Source organism: Mastigoproctus giganteus, chromosome 9, assembly GCF_048544385.1.
Source record: "Mastigoproctus giganteus isolate SK-2022 chromosome 9, ASM4854438v1, whole genome shotgun sequence".
Classification (NCBI taxonomy): Eukaryota; Metazoa; Arthropoda; class Arachnida; order Uropygi; family Thelyphonidae; genus Mastigoproctus; species Mastigoproctus giganteus.
Genome location: NC_143583.1, coordinates 149,808,879 through 149,826,872, shown reverse-complemented (window position 1 = coordinate 149,826,872; position 17,994 = coordinate 149,808,879). Strand labels below are relative to the sequence as shown.

The window sequence follows — 17,994 nt, the reverse complement described above, 5'->3', positions numbered from 1 at the left end:
AAGTTTCTTTATTATGATAACTGTTACATATTTTCATATTTGAAAATATGAAACATATCTTAAAACTGCTGAATCATTAACTGTGTGCATTCCCCATTGTAAACTAATTTCCTGTCATCTTCTGGTGCAACAAATTCTGGCAAGGTTAATGCAACTTCATGATTATGGCCAATATATATATATATATATATATATTTTTTTTTTTTTTATTATTATTATTTATTTATTTTTATTTTTGATTCATGGGCATGTTGGAATGGAAATCAACAGATTGATTCATCCTACAAATACTTCCAGTTCTGTCTTACCCTCCTTCAAAGGTACCTTATACCAATTTTTTTTTTTATTTCAAACCTAACCCATTATCCAACAAACATTTAAGAAAAAATGATTGCTACTTTGGTATCATCATCAGCCATTTTCAATCCACTGCAGGATGAAGGCCTCTCCAGCAACTTTCCAGTTCCTTCTGTTTTGAGCACTGGACATCCATTTACTACCCACAAACTCATGAATTTCATCTATCCATCTCCGCCTTTGTCTTCCAGGTTTTCTTCTAGCTCCTCTTGGATACCATTCTGTTATTTTCTTAGTCCATCTGTCATCATGTCTTCGAGCTATGTGTCCTGCCCAAGACCATTTTAGTTCTTTAGTTTTGATAAGAATGTCCTTTACTTGAGTTTGTTGCCTAATCCATGTGTTTCTCTTCTTAACCAACAGTTTGATTCCCAAAATGATTCGTTCCATTCTTCGCTGTGTAGTTCTCAGCTTCTCTTCCATTCTTTTGGTGAGTGCCCAAGTTTCACTTCCATAAGTCATGGTGGGGAGTATACATTGGTTCATTATTTTACGTTTAAGACAAACTGGGATATTGCTCTTCAGTATGTGACTATATTTCCTGAATGCTATCCATCCAAAATTTATTCTTCTCTTGACTTCCAGCCATTTATCATTATTACAGCTAATAACTTGTCCCAGATAAGTATATGACTCCACCTTTTCAGTAATGAACAGGTAATGAACATGCTATTTGGTAAGAGCAAGTTAATTATAAACTTCTTCAAATTATGAATGAACCTTCGAACAATGGCTATCATTCCTAAGAATGAATAAAAAGGAAGTTATACTTGCCAAGTACACATTAGATATATTCTCGTAATTCATCCGATTGCTTGTGTAGAATTTGTGACCCTCCACAGTGCAATAATTGTCTAACTCACAGTAAAAACATTTAATCGTAGAATCTTGAATATACCGACGGGAGCAGCAAACAGCTTTTGCCTCTTATCTACATACAAATAATCAATTAATATTATAACATGTTTTAGGAGATTGATTGACAAGATATTTGCTTTCCTAAAAAAAATGATAAAATATTTGCATCTCTGTCTCTGTACCACAAACTTTTATTACATAACAGTGTAATAGGCTTGTTACTGTCCTAATTGATGCATTCAGTAATAACAATTGTCACGAGTACCATTTACCGACATCTTTCAAAACCTCTGTAGCATAGATTTTCTTTGTACCTCTGGAACTCCAAAAGTTGTTCAATTTAATAAAAATACCATGCACCCATTTGACATCAGACTTCTGTAAACTATAAATGAGTTAGACTATAGATTAGACAAGACTGCTTTAGTTTACTGCATCTTGAGTTTTACCTTAATTACTCTTACCTTAATTACTTTTACCTTAATTATGTATAGTTAAAGAGATTTCGTCTTCTTTTGATATCTTGTGAACATGTCAACAGATATTTTGATGGAATGTGCAGATTGTTGTATACATTCTGTAAGATGCATGTGATAGTGATATCCAGGTGAATTCATCTGCTTCTTTTGCATTTATTACTTAAGATTGTTATTTATGATAAATTCTTTCAGTTTCCATTTTTTTGCATTGTTAACAGAATATGGCAGAAGCTGTAAATATATTCAGTATGTACAGTATATAACAGGTTAATCAATGTACACAATGTGTTACATTTCAGACATGTTTGATTTTTTCCACCTGAAATTTATTGATTTTTTTTATTTTTCTGTGATTAATAAAAGTGAAAAGTAAATATAGTTATCTTCTTATCAATTAATTGTTAAGATTATAACTTCATAGAACGTTTAATAAAACTATAGTTTATGTTAACTCTAAACTTAGCTATTCAGTTTAATTATGACTATAAAATTATTACTGTCCTCCATATATATGTATCTCTTCACAAGTAATACTACATAATAGTATACATGAAGTGTACATGGCACAGACTGTCTAAAGCTAACAATGCTGCATCAAAACTACATTTAATATATGCATTTCCTTTTCCATTCGAATTATATGGAAAAAAGGAGATAATAATTGCTGTATTTTTACTTGTCCAATTGAAATGAAATTTGGCTTGAAATATATTCTAAAAGACCCAAATATAAAATTTCATGAAAATCTATCTAATGGGAGTTCCTCCATTACATGATGGATGGATGGGCAGGCAGGCAGATATGGTGAAGACAATAGATGCATATGTATATATATCTATATATATATAATATAATATTGATAAAAATAAGATTAATGAAATTTCTGAAAGTGTTAGCAAACAAGAAAAGAAATTAAAAATATTAAACTGGGTTATGGGTCTGGAGCATTACTAGTAATAGCAGAAAAAACCTGCAACATAAAAATATAGATGAATATATTATTATCAGTGTATTAGGTGGAGGCACTGAACTGTCAGGTGTAATTACCATGGAAAAATTGAGAACACGTGCATGGTAAAAACAGAATACCTGAAATAAAATAAAAATTAAAGTTTAACATAAAAATAAATGATAGTACCTAAAGCCATGGGTCCTAGGACTTTAACTACTTCGTCAAAGGGGGTTGGCAGCAAAAATAATAGGAGCCACCACAGTAAGCCGGGTCTATTTCTTTTATGTTGAAAAGAATGCGTACATATACATCATAGCTGACCCGACAGAGACCAAAAGGAAGAATTCAAATTAAAGAATATATAAAATAATAAAAATAAAGTAAAGCTAAAATAAAGCTAAAAAGCTAAAATAATGCCAATAGAATCCTGTAAAAAGAAAAAATGAATGAAATCCAAAAGAAGGCAAAATAAGAAAACTTACTGTGTGCATGGACAGGAAAATGTTGAATAAGCTGAGTGCCATCAGAGACCAAAGAAGAAAACAAAGTTCATTGTATGGTGTATTTATGTCAGTTGAAGTAACCCCGAGTGTGTGTGTGGGGGGGGGGGGAAGTGTGAAGTTGAAGTAGTTTTGACAAAGTAGTTCAAGTCCTAGGACCCACGGCTTTAGATAGTATCATTTATTTTTATGTTAAACTTTAATTTTATTTTATTTCAGATATTCTGTTTTTACCATGCACGTGTTCTCAATTTTTCCATGATAATTACACCTGTGACAGTTCAGCACCTCCACCTAATACACCGATAATTATATATACCTAAAAATTGAAATTTTGTGTCAAAAATTAGATGCTGGATTATTTAAACTCATTTAATTCTTCAAAGCTATAAATTTTTGGACATTTCAGTTTTGAATTTAAAAAAAATTTTCTGTGCTCAGCTCCTCAACTTGCATTAAAAGAAGTTTTAGCATGTCTGGCCAAATTATTACCAATAAAAATTGTATATATTCTGTAAACTAGTGGGGATAGAATCGTTTTTTTTTTTTTTTTTTTTTTTTTTACTCACAGATCCACAAACTTCAAAAAATATCCACAGTAGATCTCCACATGTGCACCTTTGGTAGCCCAACAGATATCAGTATGATATTCTCTCTCTCTCTCTCTCTCTCTCTCTCTCTCTCTCTCTCTCTCTCTCTTCCCCCCCCCCCAGGTATTTTGCAGAATCTTCAGCTTGTTGTATTCACAAGCTACACACACATTCCATGTATAGCCGAAGTTATTAGTTTACAATATATGCTTTTTTTTTTTTTTTTTTTTGTAGCAATTCTGCTGGACACCCGGTACTTAGGAACCAAAATAAAAAGGTGGAATTTTTCAAACTCCCTAAAAATTTGGTGATATTTAATATTTTTTGAATGAATTAATTTTCATTATTTCATTACAGTTGCAATAAACTGCTCATTAGTGCTGCTCAAATGATTAAGTCTTTTAACCTGCCCTTTGTTGGAGATCACATGACAGGTAAACTGCCCATGACTTCAAAAATAACATTTCCACATTGAACATTAATCAGTGATTAAAAATCTGAACTTTTTACTGCAATTGGTTTCTATATTTTTTTTTTTTTTTTTTTTTTTTTGTACAGTTTTCATGCAGAAATTCCTTGCAGGAACCTGTCAAATGACCTGTTACTAACTTTGAGCAGGGCGCCTCCGTAGCCAGGTGGGAAGTAGCAACAGTGCGTAGCACACGCTTCTTGATTAGACCGGGGTTCGAGCCTGTCACCACCAAATACGGGAAATGACCACCGCATATCCCGGAGCAATATGGCCTTAGTTGCTAATGCTCCTAAAAACCAAACAACAACAACAACAACTTTGAGCCGACCGGGCTAGCCGAGTGGGTAAAGTACCTGCCCGGCAACCCAAAGGTCGCGGGTTCGATTCCCGCCTCGGGCTTAGATCAAAGTACTGCAAAAACCTTGGGAGGTGCAATATGGCCATAGAAGCCGATGCGCCAACAACTACCAAATCAAAAATAAAAAAAAAAAAAAAAACTAACTTTGCAACTGTTTAGCATTTTGTTTGAAGAGTACTGTGGTACCAGAGAATTACTAACACTATGTTTGTTTAGTTTCGAGTTGTTTTCTTCTCCCACTAGTTCAATAAACATCCCATCTTACCCTGGTGTTTTTTAAATATTTATTATTGTTTTCACATATTAAAAGAAGATAACACAAAACCTGATATTCTCTCAAATTGGTCACTGCATCATGGAAATCAATGTGTAGTTTCAAATTTCACATGCTGTAAAGCTTACAAAATCTGAAATAAATTTTAAAATAAACCTGAAAAATGGTAACTAATAGCATTTTATATATATATATAATTTTTTTTTTTTTTTTTTAAGATTCTCAATAATCAGAGAGGGCATTTGTGTTTGTGCCTATATTTCTGCTTATATATAGGCAATCCCCATATAACACGGTACTTCTACAACACAGTTTCATTCTAACATGATTGATAAATTGCAGTACTTATATAACACGGTTAGGGAATTGCGGCAAACCTTGATGACAGGGTATTTTTGAGCTTTTATGCAGGGGAAACCCTGCTATTTTGTTGGGTGTAATTTTTCAACATTTCCACTCTTTTTGAATCCCCACTGTTGACTCGCTAGTCAAAAAAAATTATTAAGAAATCCCTATATTTTATTTTGTTGGGAAATCCCCGTGTTACGTTCTGTGCTATTGAACTTGTGGAAAAATCTAGATTTCAAAGTTTTATTACTATTGGATATCCCACCAGGCTATCCAAAAGATTTAAGTCATCCAAACGTTGAAGTTATGTTTCTACTGCCACAGTTGTACTGGGTTAATGCAACTTCTTTCATTCAGCCATTAGATTAAGGCATTATATCCACCTTTAAAACTCATTACATCAGAAAATCGTCACAATGGATTTTGGAAAAAAATTGATTCCAATCTATTGAAGTAATAGTGGCATGGTAACATTTCTCAATTGTGGACTGTATCAGAATCATAGCTTTATCGCTGAAAGAAGTAAAATCTATGTGAAAAAATATATGGACAGAGTCAGCTCATTCAGGAAATATGGTCAAACCAGCAGAAAACGGAATCGGTGTAATAGTAGAACTTGCTACGTCGGTAGGAGGGTAAGGTTTTGATGATATGACTACCGAAGTCATTGTGGGTAGCACAGTTTACAGTATCACCCTCCTCACACCAGGTGGAAAAGGCCTGAGTTTGAATCCTGTCGATGACGGGAGGAATTTTTATGGGTCTTTTTCACAACATGGCTGAGTTAATTGGGCTCAGGCTAGGGTAGCATGGTTTTTTCCCTCCCTGAAATTCAGAGTTTTTGTCCAGCAAAACAGAAAATTGACCTCAGAACATGCAATTTATAGACAATATACACAGAGTAACATAGCCTTAGTCACCGATGCTAAAACCAAATCAATTCAGAGGATGATAGTGCAGATAAAAATTCTGAACTTCCAAATTTTAGAATAAAAAGCATAGGCTAAGGCATAACGTTAGCTGAACAATTAGAATCTTCTTTTTTGAATGCAGATTCTGGAATGAAAGGAGCCCAAAGTTCAAAAGGGAGCTTCAAAAATGCTTAGTTCCATATGATGAAATTTGCAAAGATCTATCAAGCAAAAGCAAACAAACCCAGATTACTGATTTTTTAAAGACTAGAAGATATGCAAAATCTAGAATGGTGTATTTTTTGTTAGCTTTTGGAATGTAACCCCCCCCTTTGTACTTTTTCTTAGGCCTGTATAAAATGGTTTTTCGCACAACATGACATTTTATAGGAACCTAACTACTGTGTTATTCAAGGGTTATCTGTACATAATAAGCAGAAATATATGCACATGTGTGTGTGTGTTTGCAATTTTATTCACTTAAATCTTTTATACTGAAAATGGAAGAGAATGAGACTTTTGTCTGAAACTGTTATGTTTTTTTTGTTTTTTGCAGCAGAATTATTATTTTTTTTAAATAAAAGATACAAAACACAGCATGTTTTAAAAAGTACATACAGTAAATACTGCAGTCTAAGAAAATATGAAATATTGGCACTGTTTAATCAAAATTCAAAAAAATCCAAAACATTTTCAGAAATTAAAAAGAAAGTTAGGCATCTATTAGGTGACCCACCACTGTTTTTGCATATTTATAGGTACCATTGCTGCTGAGTTAAGAATGATCTCTTAATATACATTATGAAAAAATCAAAATGGAGTATAGGTTTAAATACACAAATTCACATCCTTAATGATTACTGCTAAATGATGTAAGAAATGCTAACTTTTTTTTTTATATATATATATATGGTATAACGAATAATTTTAAAAAGCAAAGCTCAATACAATTTCACATAATGAATACCATAACTTAATTGTTAAAGATTGACATTATTATTATTTAGATGATGAGTGGTAGGTGGCAAAGAGTGGTTATAGATAGCTTCTACTCTTCATGGACTTATATAATGTGAATGGGGTACCATAGGGTTTGGTGTTGGTCTCCTTTACTGCTTTTAACATTTAATAATGATATTAATGTAGTTATCAGGCTTAATGTCCAAATTTGCATATGTATTTTCTGGGTAGTAATTACATCTTATTACTATAAGGTGTAATCAGAGCCTTGCCGAGGTGATCGAAGCTCTTGCCTCAGGTTAAAAGCTGAAAGGGGTGCCAAAAGAAAGATTAAATAATTGCCAACGTTTTCAATTTTATGCTGCACAAATTTGAGCAATATGGCATTGGAGGCAAATTGCTGGTATGGATAAAGGGATGGTTGAGTGGGAGAAGACAGACAGTGGTAATCAATGGACACTGCTCTTCGTGGACTAATGTTATTAGTGGAGTCCCTCAGGGTTCAGTGTTGGGTCCATTGTTTTCTGTATTCATTAAAGATATTGGTGATGGTATATCAGGCTTAATGTCCAAGTTTGCAGACTTGCCAAGAAATACGAAGGTTGGCAGGGTTTTTAATGACACTAATGACAGTACACTGCTGGAACAGGATCTAGAAAAGTTGAGCAGGTGGGCTGAGAGGTGGCAACTGAAGTTTAACATTGACAAATGTAAAGTACTGCATATGGGAAGCAGTAACCCCAGAGTAATGTATCAACTGTGTGGTACTACACTGACAGTGGTAGAGAATGAAAAGAACCTGAGTAATTGTGTTGGCAGATATGAAGTTTTCTGAGCAGTGCAGTATAGTCTGCAAGAGTAGTTCATGTTGTCTTGTCAATGATATACTGGAATTTTTCTAGCAGGGATAAGGAAGTGATTATCCCCTTGTATAAGGTAATGGTCAGGCCACATCTTGAGTACTGTATACAGGTCTGGAGACCTCATTTTAAGAAGGATGTAGAGCTGCTGGAACAAGTACAGAGAAGGGCAACGAGATTAGTGAATGGAACAAAGGGTTGCTCTTACAAAGAAAGGCTTAAGTTTTGCAAATTAGTGTCTGGAGACTAGACACCTGCGAGGTGATCTGATTGAGGTGTATTTTTTTTTTTTTTTTTTTTTTTATGAAAACCCAAAACACAAGAGGTATTAGAACCTATAGTACTTAGTACTGTGCTTGGGTTAGTTGAAGAAGTATGGGGGGGGGGAGGAGTTGCCAGAAACTAAACATGGGTTTAGTTTCTAGAGCAAAAACTAAAAAAAAAAAAAAAAAAAGAACTAAAAGACCACTTCAAACCTCCAATAACCAAAATGGTGGTATTACACCGGTTGATGAGAGCAAGCCTTGAATGGTTTGAGCATGCTCAATGCTGATGGGATTCTTCCTCTTGCTCAGAATAATCGCCTGAGAGGGCATAAATTCAAATTGAGGAAAGACAGTTGTAGGATAGATGTGCGGAAGTTTGCCTTTAGCCAGCGGATTGTTGATTGCTGGAACAAACTTCCATCTGTTGTTGTAGAAGTTGATGTCTTAAATAGATTCAAGACAGAACTAGACAAACATTTGGAGTTAGTGGTTGGGTGAAATGAGAAGAGTTTTTTTTTTTTTTTTTTTTTTTGGCTGATGCTATATAAGCTTGCTTTCTTGCATCATGTGCCTTTACTAATGCTTTGATTATTCCAATCTGTTTATCATCTTTCTTTTGCAAGTTGAAAATCTTTGTTGTGCCACTGTACAGATACTGAACTCTGCATGCATGCATGCCAGCACTATCTGGGGCACCACCATGGTTGTCGCCCCACTGGTTGCCATTTTTATACCTCAATTAAATAAATAAATAAATAAATAAATAAATTTTCTGTTTATACTCCGGCACGACAACCAAGTCAGTAGAGTTTACAATAAATCGTCAATACAAATATTTATCGTAATTACTTGTGTCCCAGAAGAGTTATCATCGACGCTTTCAAGCATAAACACTCTACCTCTACAGAAGGTATGCAATTTAATTGTGAAAGGTAAGTGTTTGGGTATATTTGAAATTATTTAAAATACAATAAATTTAAAATCGTTTTTATGTAAAAATGGCATCAAAAAAACGCAGTGGTAGTGAATACAGGAAAAAGCGATTTTTGTCATCCTTTTTTTTTTTAATTATTATTATTATTTATTTATTTATTTATTTTTTTTTTTTTATATTTTAGGGGTGGGCACAATTTTTTTTATTCTTGGCTCAGCATGGCCCTGGGGTATTACTATCCAGAAAATACTGAAAATGATTGCTAACAGAATATTTTATATATAAAGTTACTAGTAATTATTATTTAATGTCACCTGTAATTTATGTGAAGCAGTATTCCAGGTTCTGTTTTTCTCCTTCCTCCCACCCACCCCTCAGGCAAGTCCCATGGCTCATCCAAACATTTCTACAACAAATATGAGTTCTTCGCCAGCACCAACCCCAGCTTCCTGTCAAAATACTGATGAAGATGACGATATTGAAGACTATTTTAATTGGGATACTTTGTTGTAGGTGTTATTATTGCAGTTGTTGGCATTTTAAGCAGTTACTTGCCAACTGCATGCAGTTTGTATATTGCAAATGTAAATATTTTCTTATGATCTCTTTGTCAAGTGAATGGTGTGTGTGTGTGTGTGTGTGTGTGTGTGTGGGTATATATATATATATATATATATATATACACACACACACACACACATAATAGGCTTTTTATCTAGTCACCATTTTCCTATTTATGCATTACATGCATGAAAACAAAAATATGAGTACACAGAATTTGTTGCTTGTTCACCCTAAGCTTTGGCTTTTATCAAAGTTATTACTGAACCACTCTTGCTGTATTTATACCATTCTAAGCAGTGCCACATTTGTCATTCAGAAATCAATACATTTCATTGCTCAGCAGTTTTGTATTAACTTGTTAGAATCATTGCTGTGTTATAGCACAGTGTATACCACATGTGCAGCATGTTGATAACTGCCAGTGTTATTGCTAATTTACTGTATAAATATTATGTAAATTGCTATGAAATTATTTACTACTGACATCTCACTTCTGATGGCCTTTCTAGTATGAATGTAATGAATATTTTTAAAACATTAGCTCAAGTAAAGCTGTACTTATTTTATTTAAAGAAATCCTTGGGTATTGTATGATATCCAAGGCCAAGCATATGGATATGTTGTAAATATTTTAAAAAGATGACTGCCATAAAATTATATAAAACAGACTCCATTTTATATGAGCTTAGTCTGTAATAATGGATATACTGTTTGGTGATGTCTATTCACCTCCAAGAATACCTGAGTATAAAACATTTGGAAACTACTGTTCAACAAAAAAAAAAGAGAGAAAAAGAGAGAGAATTGCATTAGGTATCGTTGTTTTAATTTTAGGTACAGCATGGCTTTGAAACATGCAAGAATGTTTCTTGGAAGCTAGTGTATTTGAGCATTGTCCATTAAATTGAACTATTCTGTATAGTGCCTTGTTATCATGCTTTTAATAATCATATTCAGCAAGCATTTTAAAATAATTATTTTTATCTCCGGGTTCAGTTTTTTTTTTTTTTTTTTTTTTTCCCTCTTCCACTTTGAGGGTTTTCTTGAAAGCAGATTTTAAGTTTTCATTTTTCTGTCTCTAACTTTAATAAAGAAAACATTTGGTATTTTTAATAGATGCTTCTGTTCTTAGTTTCATTCTAGTATTTAATATGTCATTATTGTTATACATATTAATTGTTTCCAAAGTTGTGTTCGTGTATCGCTTACATCACATCAAACAGTAATCAGATGTGTGTCTGTATACCATGTCTGCAAAAACCCATTTAAAAGGATGCAATTGCTTTCTTAAAAAGAAATTTGATATAATTTGTCTCACTTAGCATAAAAAAATTTGAAAATCGTTACTACTGTTTGTCTTAAATTTCAGTCTGATTTGAGTGAAGAAATTACTAATACTTATGTACTCATCAATGTTTTTTGTGTAGATCTGAGAAAGGAATCTATTAATATAAGTAAAATTCTATAGTAAAGGAATTGAAATACTCTGCAAAGAAATTGAAATACTCTGCAAAGAAAGTAAGAAATGTAGATATATTTAATAATCTAATCTCCTGACTTTATAAAGTGCAGCTGCTATATTTCCTGTCATTATGGAAAGAATAATTGACATCTGGTGGAGCAAAATGGAATTTTGTAAATAAATCCTAGTTTCATTTTAAATGAGCTTTGGATAAAAAAAAAATAATAAATAAAAATAGAAATGTCTCATATAGTAACATATGAATTTGGGAAATCTGAAAATTGTTGGAAAAATTTGTATCTGAAAGTTATTTTATTTAAACATATAAGAGCAGCTGGTACAAAGTGGAAGATTAAGGAAGTTGTTCCTTTTGCCAAATAAATACTTTTAATGAAATTTCTTCCTCTTGAGAACCCACATGTATGAAGTTGAACATTTTTCATTTCAGCAGTTAAAAATCTAAATTTATTCCTGATTAAAAAAGATGTATTGAACAAGCTGCTGGTTAATCTGAACTGTAAATTTAATTCTTGCTGCATTAGACTACATATTACATATGTGCACACAATTTGTTATCCTCTAAAACAGTTATACCCAATAGGTTTACAGGTCTCTATGATAATAGAAATCAGTCTTTTTTTTTTTTTTTTTTTTTTTTTTTGGATCTTAGCCCTAGTCAGAGTATGCACTCTATCCTAATGCAGTGGTTCCCAAACTGTGTTCCGTGAAAAATCGTAATTAATAATTTAAAATAATAAATAAATTTTGCATATTTGTAGTGTACACCACTTTTGTATCATTAAAATTTTTAACAATTTTTTTTTTGGTTATTAATATACTGGCATAAACTAATAATCAAATAGACCACAGAACACTTTATTTTGGCAGGCCCGGTTGGCGCATAGAGAAGTATGCACCAACCGGGCTAGCCAGGTGGGTAAAGTGCCTGCCTGACAACCCAAAGGTCGCAGGTTCAAATCCCGCCTCGGGCTTGGATCAGAGTAAAAATGCAAAAACTTTGGGAGGTGCATTATGGCCACAGAAGCTGATGCACCAACAAAAAAAAAAAAAAAAAGTATGCATCAAGGTAATGACATCTACAAAAAAGTAGCAATGTAGTGATCTAATATGCCATTCGTATGTGAGTACATGGGTTGAAGCCTGGAGTACATGGGTTGAAGGAGATGGGTTAGCGAACCAATATTATAACTAAACTCAGTTCCTTGTATAAATTTTTTTTGATAATTATCAGTATTTTGAAATATTATTATTAAAATAAATGACCATGGATTTGTGGTTGAAAAAATGAACTTTAAAACGAGAAGCAAGTACTTCTAGTATTGCAGCTGTGGTCGATGCAAACGAAAACAATATTATCACACTTTAAAGTGAGGATGAACAATCGCAGCCTTTTGTTTCCCAAAAATCTGAAGTGAAAAAACAGGAACCAACTAATAAACACCAAAACAAAAGTATAATGACAGTTATTTGAATTTCGGCTTTACATGTGTTGGAAATAAATATGCACAGTGCGCCAGGAGCATCTTTAGCTCCTGCTAAACTTGTATTCCATAAATATGTGTTCTGTAAATATATTGTGAGATGAAAAGTGTTCCATGACTAAAAAAGTTTGGGAAATGCTGCTCTAATGCTTGCTTTCTTGTCACCATAAATCCCCCTTCCTCTTGGTTTGTCTATAAGCCTGTTACCATTCAATTTTGCTGTAAATATCTGATTAGCTAATCTTCCATCCTTTCCCATCCATCTCATGTGTGATAATCCTTTGAATATAAGTTGGTAGACCCCAGAAAAACTTTGAAGGAGAAGTGTGGATATTTCAGAAATTATAAATCCTTTGTGTTGTCTTCTATTATGTGAACATCATGGACATCTACAACATCGTGGTCTTGTGCATGCTGGACTCAGAAAAGTGCCCCTGAATATTACATAGCATTGCAGATAAGCTCAGTGGTTTTTGCATAAGTACTCTTTAAACTATCAATATGAAATATCAGTGGACTCAGCATTTCATAAGCTTTAAAACAGAGGTGTACTACTTTGCCTTAGTCTATTACCAAATAAAAAAAAAAAAGGCAAAATTTATACAAAATAATAGGCTTTATTTCGCCACAGTTCAAGAGGGTTTACAGATAATTCAATTTACAAAATTAAAGGTAAAATGTTATTTCTATATAATGTATCATTGTTCTAGATGTCAATCTCAGTGTTCAGGAACCATCCAATATTGAGGATGAATGTATCCTCTTAATTCTGGAAAAGGGAAACAACAAGGATGGATGAATATGCATTCCTTTTTTTTTTTTTTTTTTTTTTTGGTGGTTGACTTCAACAGAATGGATCTCCAGTCATTTGTTATATGTGTAACACAGAAATTTTCCAATATATCTATCATCAATGCTGAGTAAAAAAAAAAACCTATAGCGATTAATTTTCAAACTGAAATAACTTGGGAAACAACAAAATATTCTCTTCAAATATATGTTCTTTAAACCAGCTTCTACAAGTACCAGCAGAATTCCAGGTAAGAAGTTGCAGGTCTGTAGAAAAAAATATTATCAGCATAGGGCTCAAATTCTTGGTTGCACATCAAAAAAAGAAACAACACATGAGAAGGGGAACCTGGAGATATGCTAACTGAGACATTATGGATTTGCATTGAATTAGCTTTCAGCAATAACAAATGGACTACTAGTATTAAAAGAAAAAAAGTCGTAAAAAATTGATTAAAGGAAGAATCTGTACTGCATCAAATAAATTTTCTGTTTATACTCCAGCACGACAACCCAGTCAGTAGAGTTTACAATAAATCATCAATACAAATATTTATCGTATTTAGCATCACGGGCTTGAACCCCAGTGAACTCAAGGAATGCATGCTATGCACTCCCGCTCCTGACCACTGGGCTATGTCAGACTGGGTAGACATCAAATAGTACATGATCATATTTTCATTTTTCTTTCAGTATGGGGGTGGAAATGCTTGTATATTAGTGGTGGCAATGATGCAAGAAAGCAAGCTTATACAGCATCAGCCAAAAGAAAAGAAAAAAATTCCCATATCCTCTCCATACCTTCTAATAGTTTGTCCAGTTACTTTGAATTTATTAAATATATGGGCATAATAGGAAAACAGAACTGGGAAAAACTAGTGCTGAGATCAGGATTATCAGTGGCTGCTGCTATTAGACAATAAAACATTCCTATAAAAATATTTCACAAATTGAATAAGTAGAGGTGACAGGACTCCAGTGGGTGCTTGGCTGGAATACTGTCTTAAATAAAGACTCAGATGGGAAACTGAAGGAAAGAATAATTTATTTTCAACAAATACGATTGACTTGGAGGACAAGTGTGGATATTTCAGAAACTATAAATCCTTTGTGTTGGCTTCTATTATGTGAACTTTCCAACATCATGGTCTTGTGCATCTATTCATTTATTTTCCCCCCAAAAAGCAGTATGGCACTAATATTGTAACAACTGTTAAGGATTCAGTTTTACACAGTTTCCTAAGGAAAGACAAAACCATGATATTGCTTTGTGAAAATCAGAAAATGTTACTAACAGGATTTAATGAAGAAATAGTTAGTGGCTTCTTCAAATTGTTGATTTTATGTCTTCCCACCCAAATTCCATTTACCATACAATAATGACAAAAGACTTGCAGTTAATCTACATTTGCTCTGAACTAGTTTTAGCACAAAACGGATGTCATGATCATTTATAATAAGTACAGAGGCAGCACAAGAGCCATATGACAGCATTGTGTTGTATTTTAAATTGCCAATTTTATGTTTTGTTCTGTTTTTCAGAATGAAAATATTGAGTTTCCAGGTGTAGAGGAGCAACCTTGGTGGAGATGCAACCTTGTTGGCGATCAGTTAGCTCACTGCCATGTGAAAAAACTCCCTTAAGTTCCTTCTTTCCGAATGGTGGAAAGTATTTTTTTTAACTTTAGGTGATAAATGAATCAGAAACTCATATTCTGCACAGCAGGATATATGACAGTCCAAGTTATTGTACATGAATGATATTTGTCTAGTAGTAGAGGGAAACTTCCAAAATCCAGAAAGCACTGATGCTTGCCATATCCAGGAGTTTTCCAGGTTTCAGGCAGTTATTAGCATTAGTAAAGGCATATGATGCAAGAAAGCAAGCTTATACAGCATCAGCTAAAAAAAAATTCCAATTTCACTCATCCATTTGCTCCAAAAGTGTCCACTTCTTCCTTGAATTTATTTGAGCTATCAACTTCCACAACAACAGATGGAAGTTTCTTCCAGCAATCAACTACCCACTGGCTAAAGACAAATTTCCACAGATCTATTTGACAACTGTTTTTCCTTAATTTCAGTTTATGCCCCCTCAGATTTGTAATCTGAGCAAGAGGAAGAATCACATCAGCATTGAGCCTGCTCAATCCATTAAAGGCCTTATACACCTCAAATCAGATCACCTCCCAGGTGCTAGTCTCCAGACACTGCAATTTGCAGAACTTAAGCCTTTGTTCGTAAGAGCACCCCCTTTGTTCACCTCACCAGTTTTGTTGCCCTTCTCTGTACTCATTCTAGCAACTCTACATCCTTCCTAAAATGAGGCTTCCAGACCTGTACACAGTACTCAAGGTGTGGCCCGACCATTGCCTTATACAAGGGGATAATCACATCCTTATTCCTGTATATCTTTGACAAGACCCCATGACCTGCTCTGGCAGCCTGAAAATGAAAGTTGAATGAATAAATGAGGAAGAAAAAGAATGTTGACTGATTGTGCCATGTGTTCAGACTGGTTTGGAAGCGTGAATGGGAATTATGGAAGACAGTTAAGAAGAACAGAGTCCGTGAAAGTATCTACAGAAAAGGCATGCGGCAGAAACAGAACATCTATGAGACAGAGAGAGTGAAGAGACTTTGTTAGAGATAAGTCATTAATTAACCTAACTGCCCTCTTTTGAATGGAATCTAGAAGCCCGAGAGAGGTTTTGGGTGCACTGCCCAAATCTATGAACAGTATTTCCTGATAGGACTAATTTGTACAGAGTGAACAGCTGTTTGGAAGAAAAGTAATGCTGAGAGCGAAAGAGAAAATCCAGTTTTTTAGACACAGAGGAAACAATATTTGTAATGTGCTTATGTCAAGAGAGAGATTAGAAGTCAGGGTAATCCCCAATAGAGATATATGTTCTTGCCTGGAAATTGAAGTGTCATCGAAGATAAGCATAGGAGCAGAAGGGATCCTTTTTGTGAGATATAAGACAGGACTGAGTTTTAGAAGGATTGAAATCAACTAAGTTATCTTTGCCCCACTGGAAAATTACCTGGAGATCATCATTTAAGGATTGGTAGTGGATATTCAAGAAGTTGAAGTGCAGGGCAAGGTTTCTCAAAGTGGAAGTTGGAATGCAATGTGCTATCATCAGAAAAACTGTTGATAGGATTTCTGATCAGTGGAAGAAGGCTGTTAATATACAAGAGGAAACAGGTGGGAAAAAGAACCAAACCTTGGGAAATACCAGCATTAGTGGAGAAGTTAGAAGACAGAGTTATCTGCCATTACCCACGGTCATCAGTCAGAGAGAAAATTGGATGTCCAATTATAAAAATCAGTTGGCAAACCATAAGAAAGAAGCTTTGAAAGTAAATTGTAAATAGAGACTAGTAATATATGGTTTGTATGACATGCTTTTTTGTATGTTTCAGTCATTGGGCCACAGCCTTTGACTAATGAGAACAAATGTCTGAACCATCAGACACTAGTGACCTTAGATGTTTGTTCCTGTTTTTGAACCAATGGTAAACTATGGTCAGTGTACTAATTTTCTGGACTGTTTGATTTATTTTAACTGTGAACATATAACAAACTAAGTTAGCAATTTTATTTAACTGCACAAGATAGAATAAACAGTTTTGTATATAAAAATTACTAGTGCAGTGTTTAGTGTGTCTTTAAGGATTCAAGGAAGTAGAGGCTGTAATGTCAATTTTAATTTGCTAATTTCCATGCAGTAACAATTCTTTTAGTAAAATTGGGGGTGGGGAGAACATCATAGTTAAGTATCTATTCATAAGTAGCCTATTTTATCTGTGAGGGCTAAGAGCCACATACTATTGTTGGAGGACTCTGTAATAGTCCGTGTCAATTAGTAGTTTTGACAATATTAGATTGCTTATATACAGGTAGTATAAGTTCTTTAGTGGTAGTTTCTGGGGTCTCACATTTTCATATACTCTTTAAAAGATAAATTTCGTATCTTACTAGTATCTTACTTTGGTATCTTACAATTGTTTAAGCACTTTAGCACAGCTGCTGAGGTATACTTAAGAACTTAATCACTATTGTTACATGTTCTTAACACGAGACACTTCTGTGAGCATTAGAATATATAAACTTGATTTGATTGCACAAGAACAGCAGGCTTGTAGATCAAATTGAAGCAGTATGGCATTAAGGGCAAGTTGTTGCTATGGATAAAAGGATGATTGAGTGGGAGAAGACAGTGTTGGGCTCATTGTTTTCTGTATTTATCAGTGATATTCATGAGGGTGTATCAGACTTAATGTCCAAGTTGATTCAAAGGTTGGCAGGGTTGTTGACAGTATGCTACTGCAACAGGATCAAGAAAAGTTGTGCAGATGGATTGAGAAGTGGCAACTGAAGTTTAAAGTTGACAAATGCAAAGAACTGCATATCGGTAGCAGTAACCTCAGAGAAATGAAATGTACCAACTGGGTGTTGTTATGCTCAGGGTAGTGGAAAACAAAAAAGACCTGGGGAGGGTAATTGTGCAGTCAGATATGAAGTTTTCTGAACTGTGAAGATAGGCTGCCA

General features: G+C 33.9%; 1 protein-coding gene across 1 annotated transcript in view; it reads left to right on the top strand.

The window, feature by feature from the left end:
- LOC150080816 (uncharacterized) overlaps window positions 1–9,754 on the top strand; it is a 257,487-nt gene extending 247,733 nt beyond the window's left edge. Inside the window, exon 9 of the mRNA XM_090381203.1 lies at window positions 9,498–9,754. Coding sequence (XP_090237329.1) covers window positions 9,498–9,632 — 135 coding nt within the window. The 3' untranslated portion in view covers window positions 9,633–9,754. The remainder of the gene's footprint in view (window positions 1–9,497) is intronic.
- The last annotated feature ends 8,240 nt before the right edge of the window (window positions 9,755–17,994 follow it).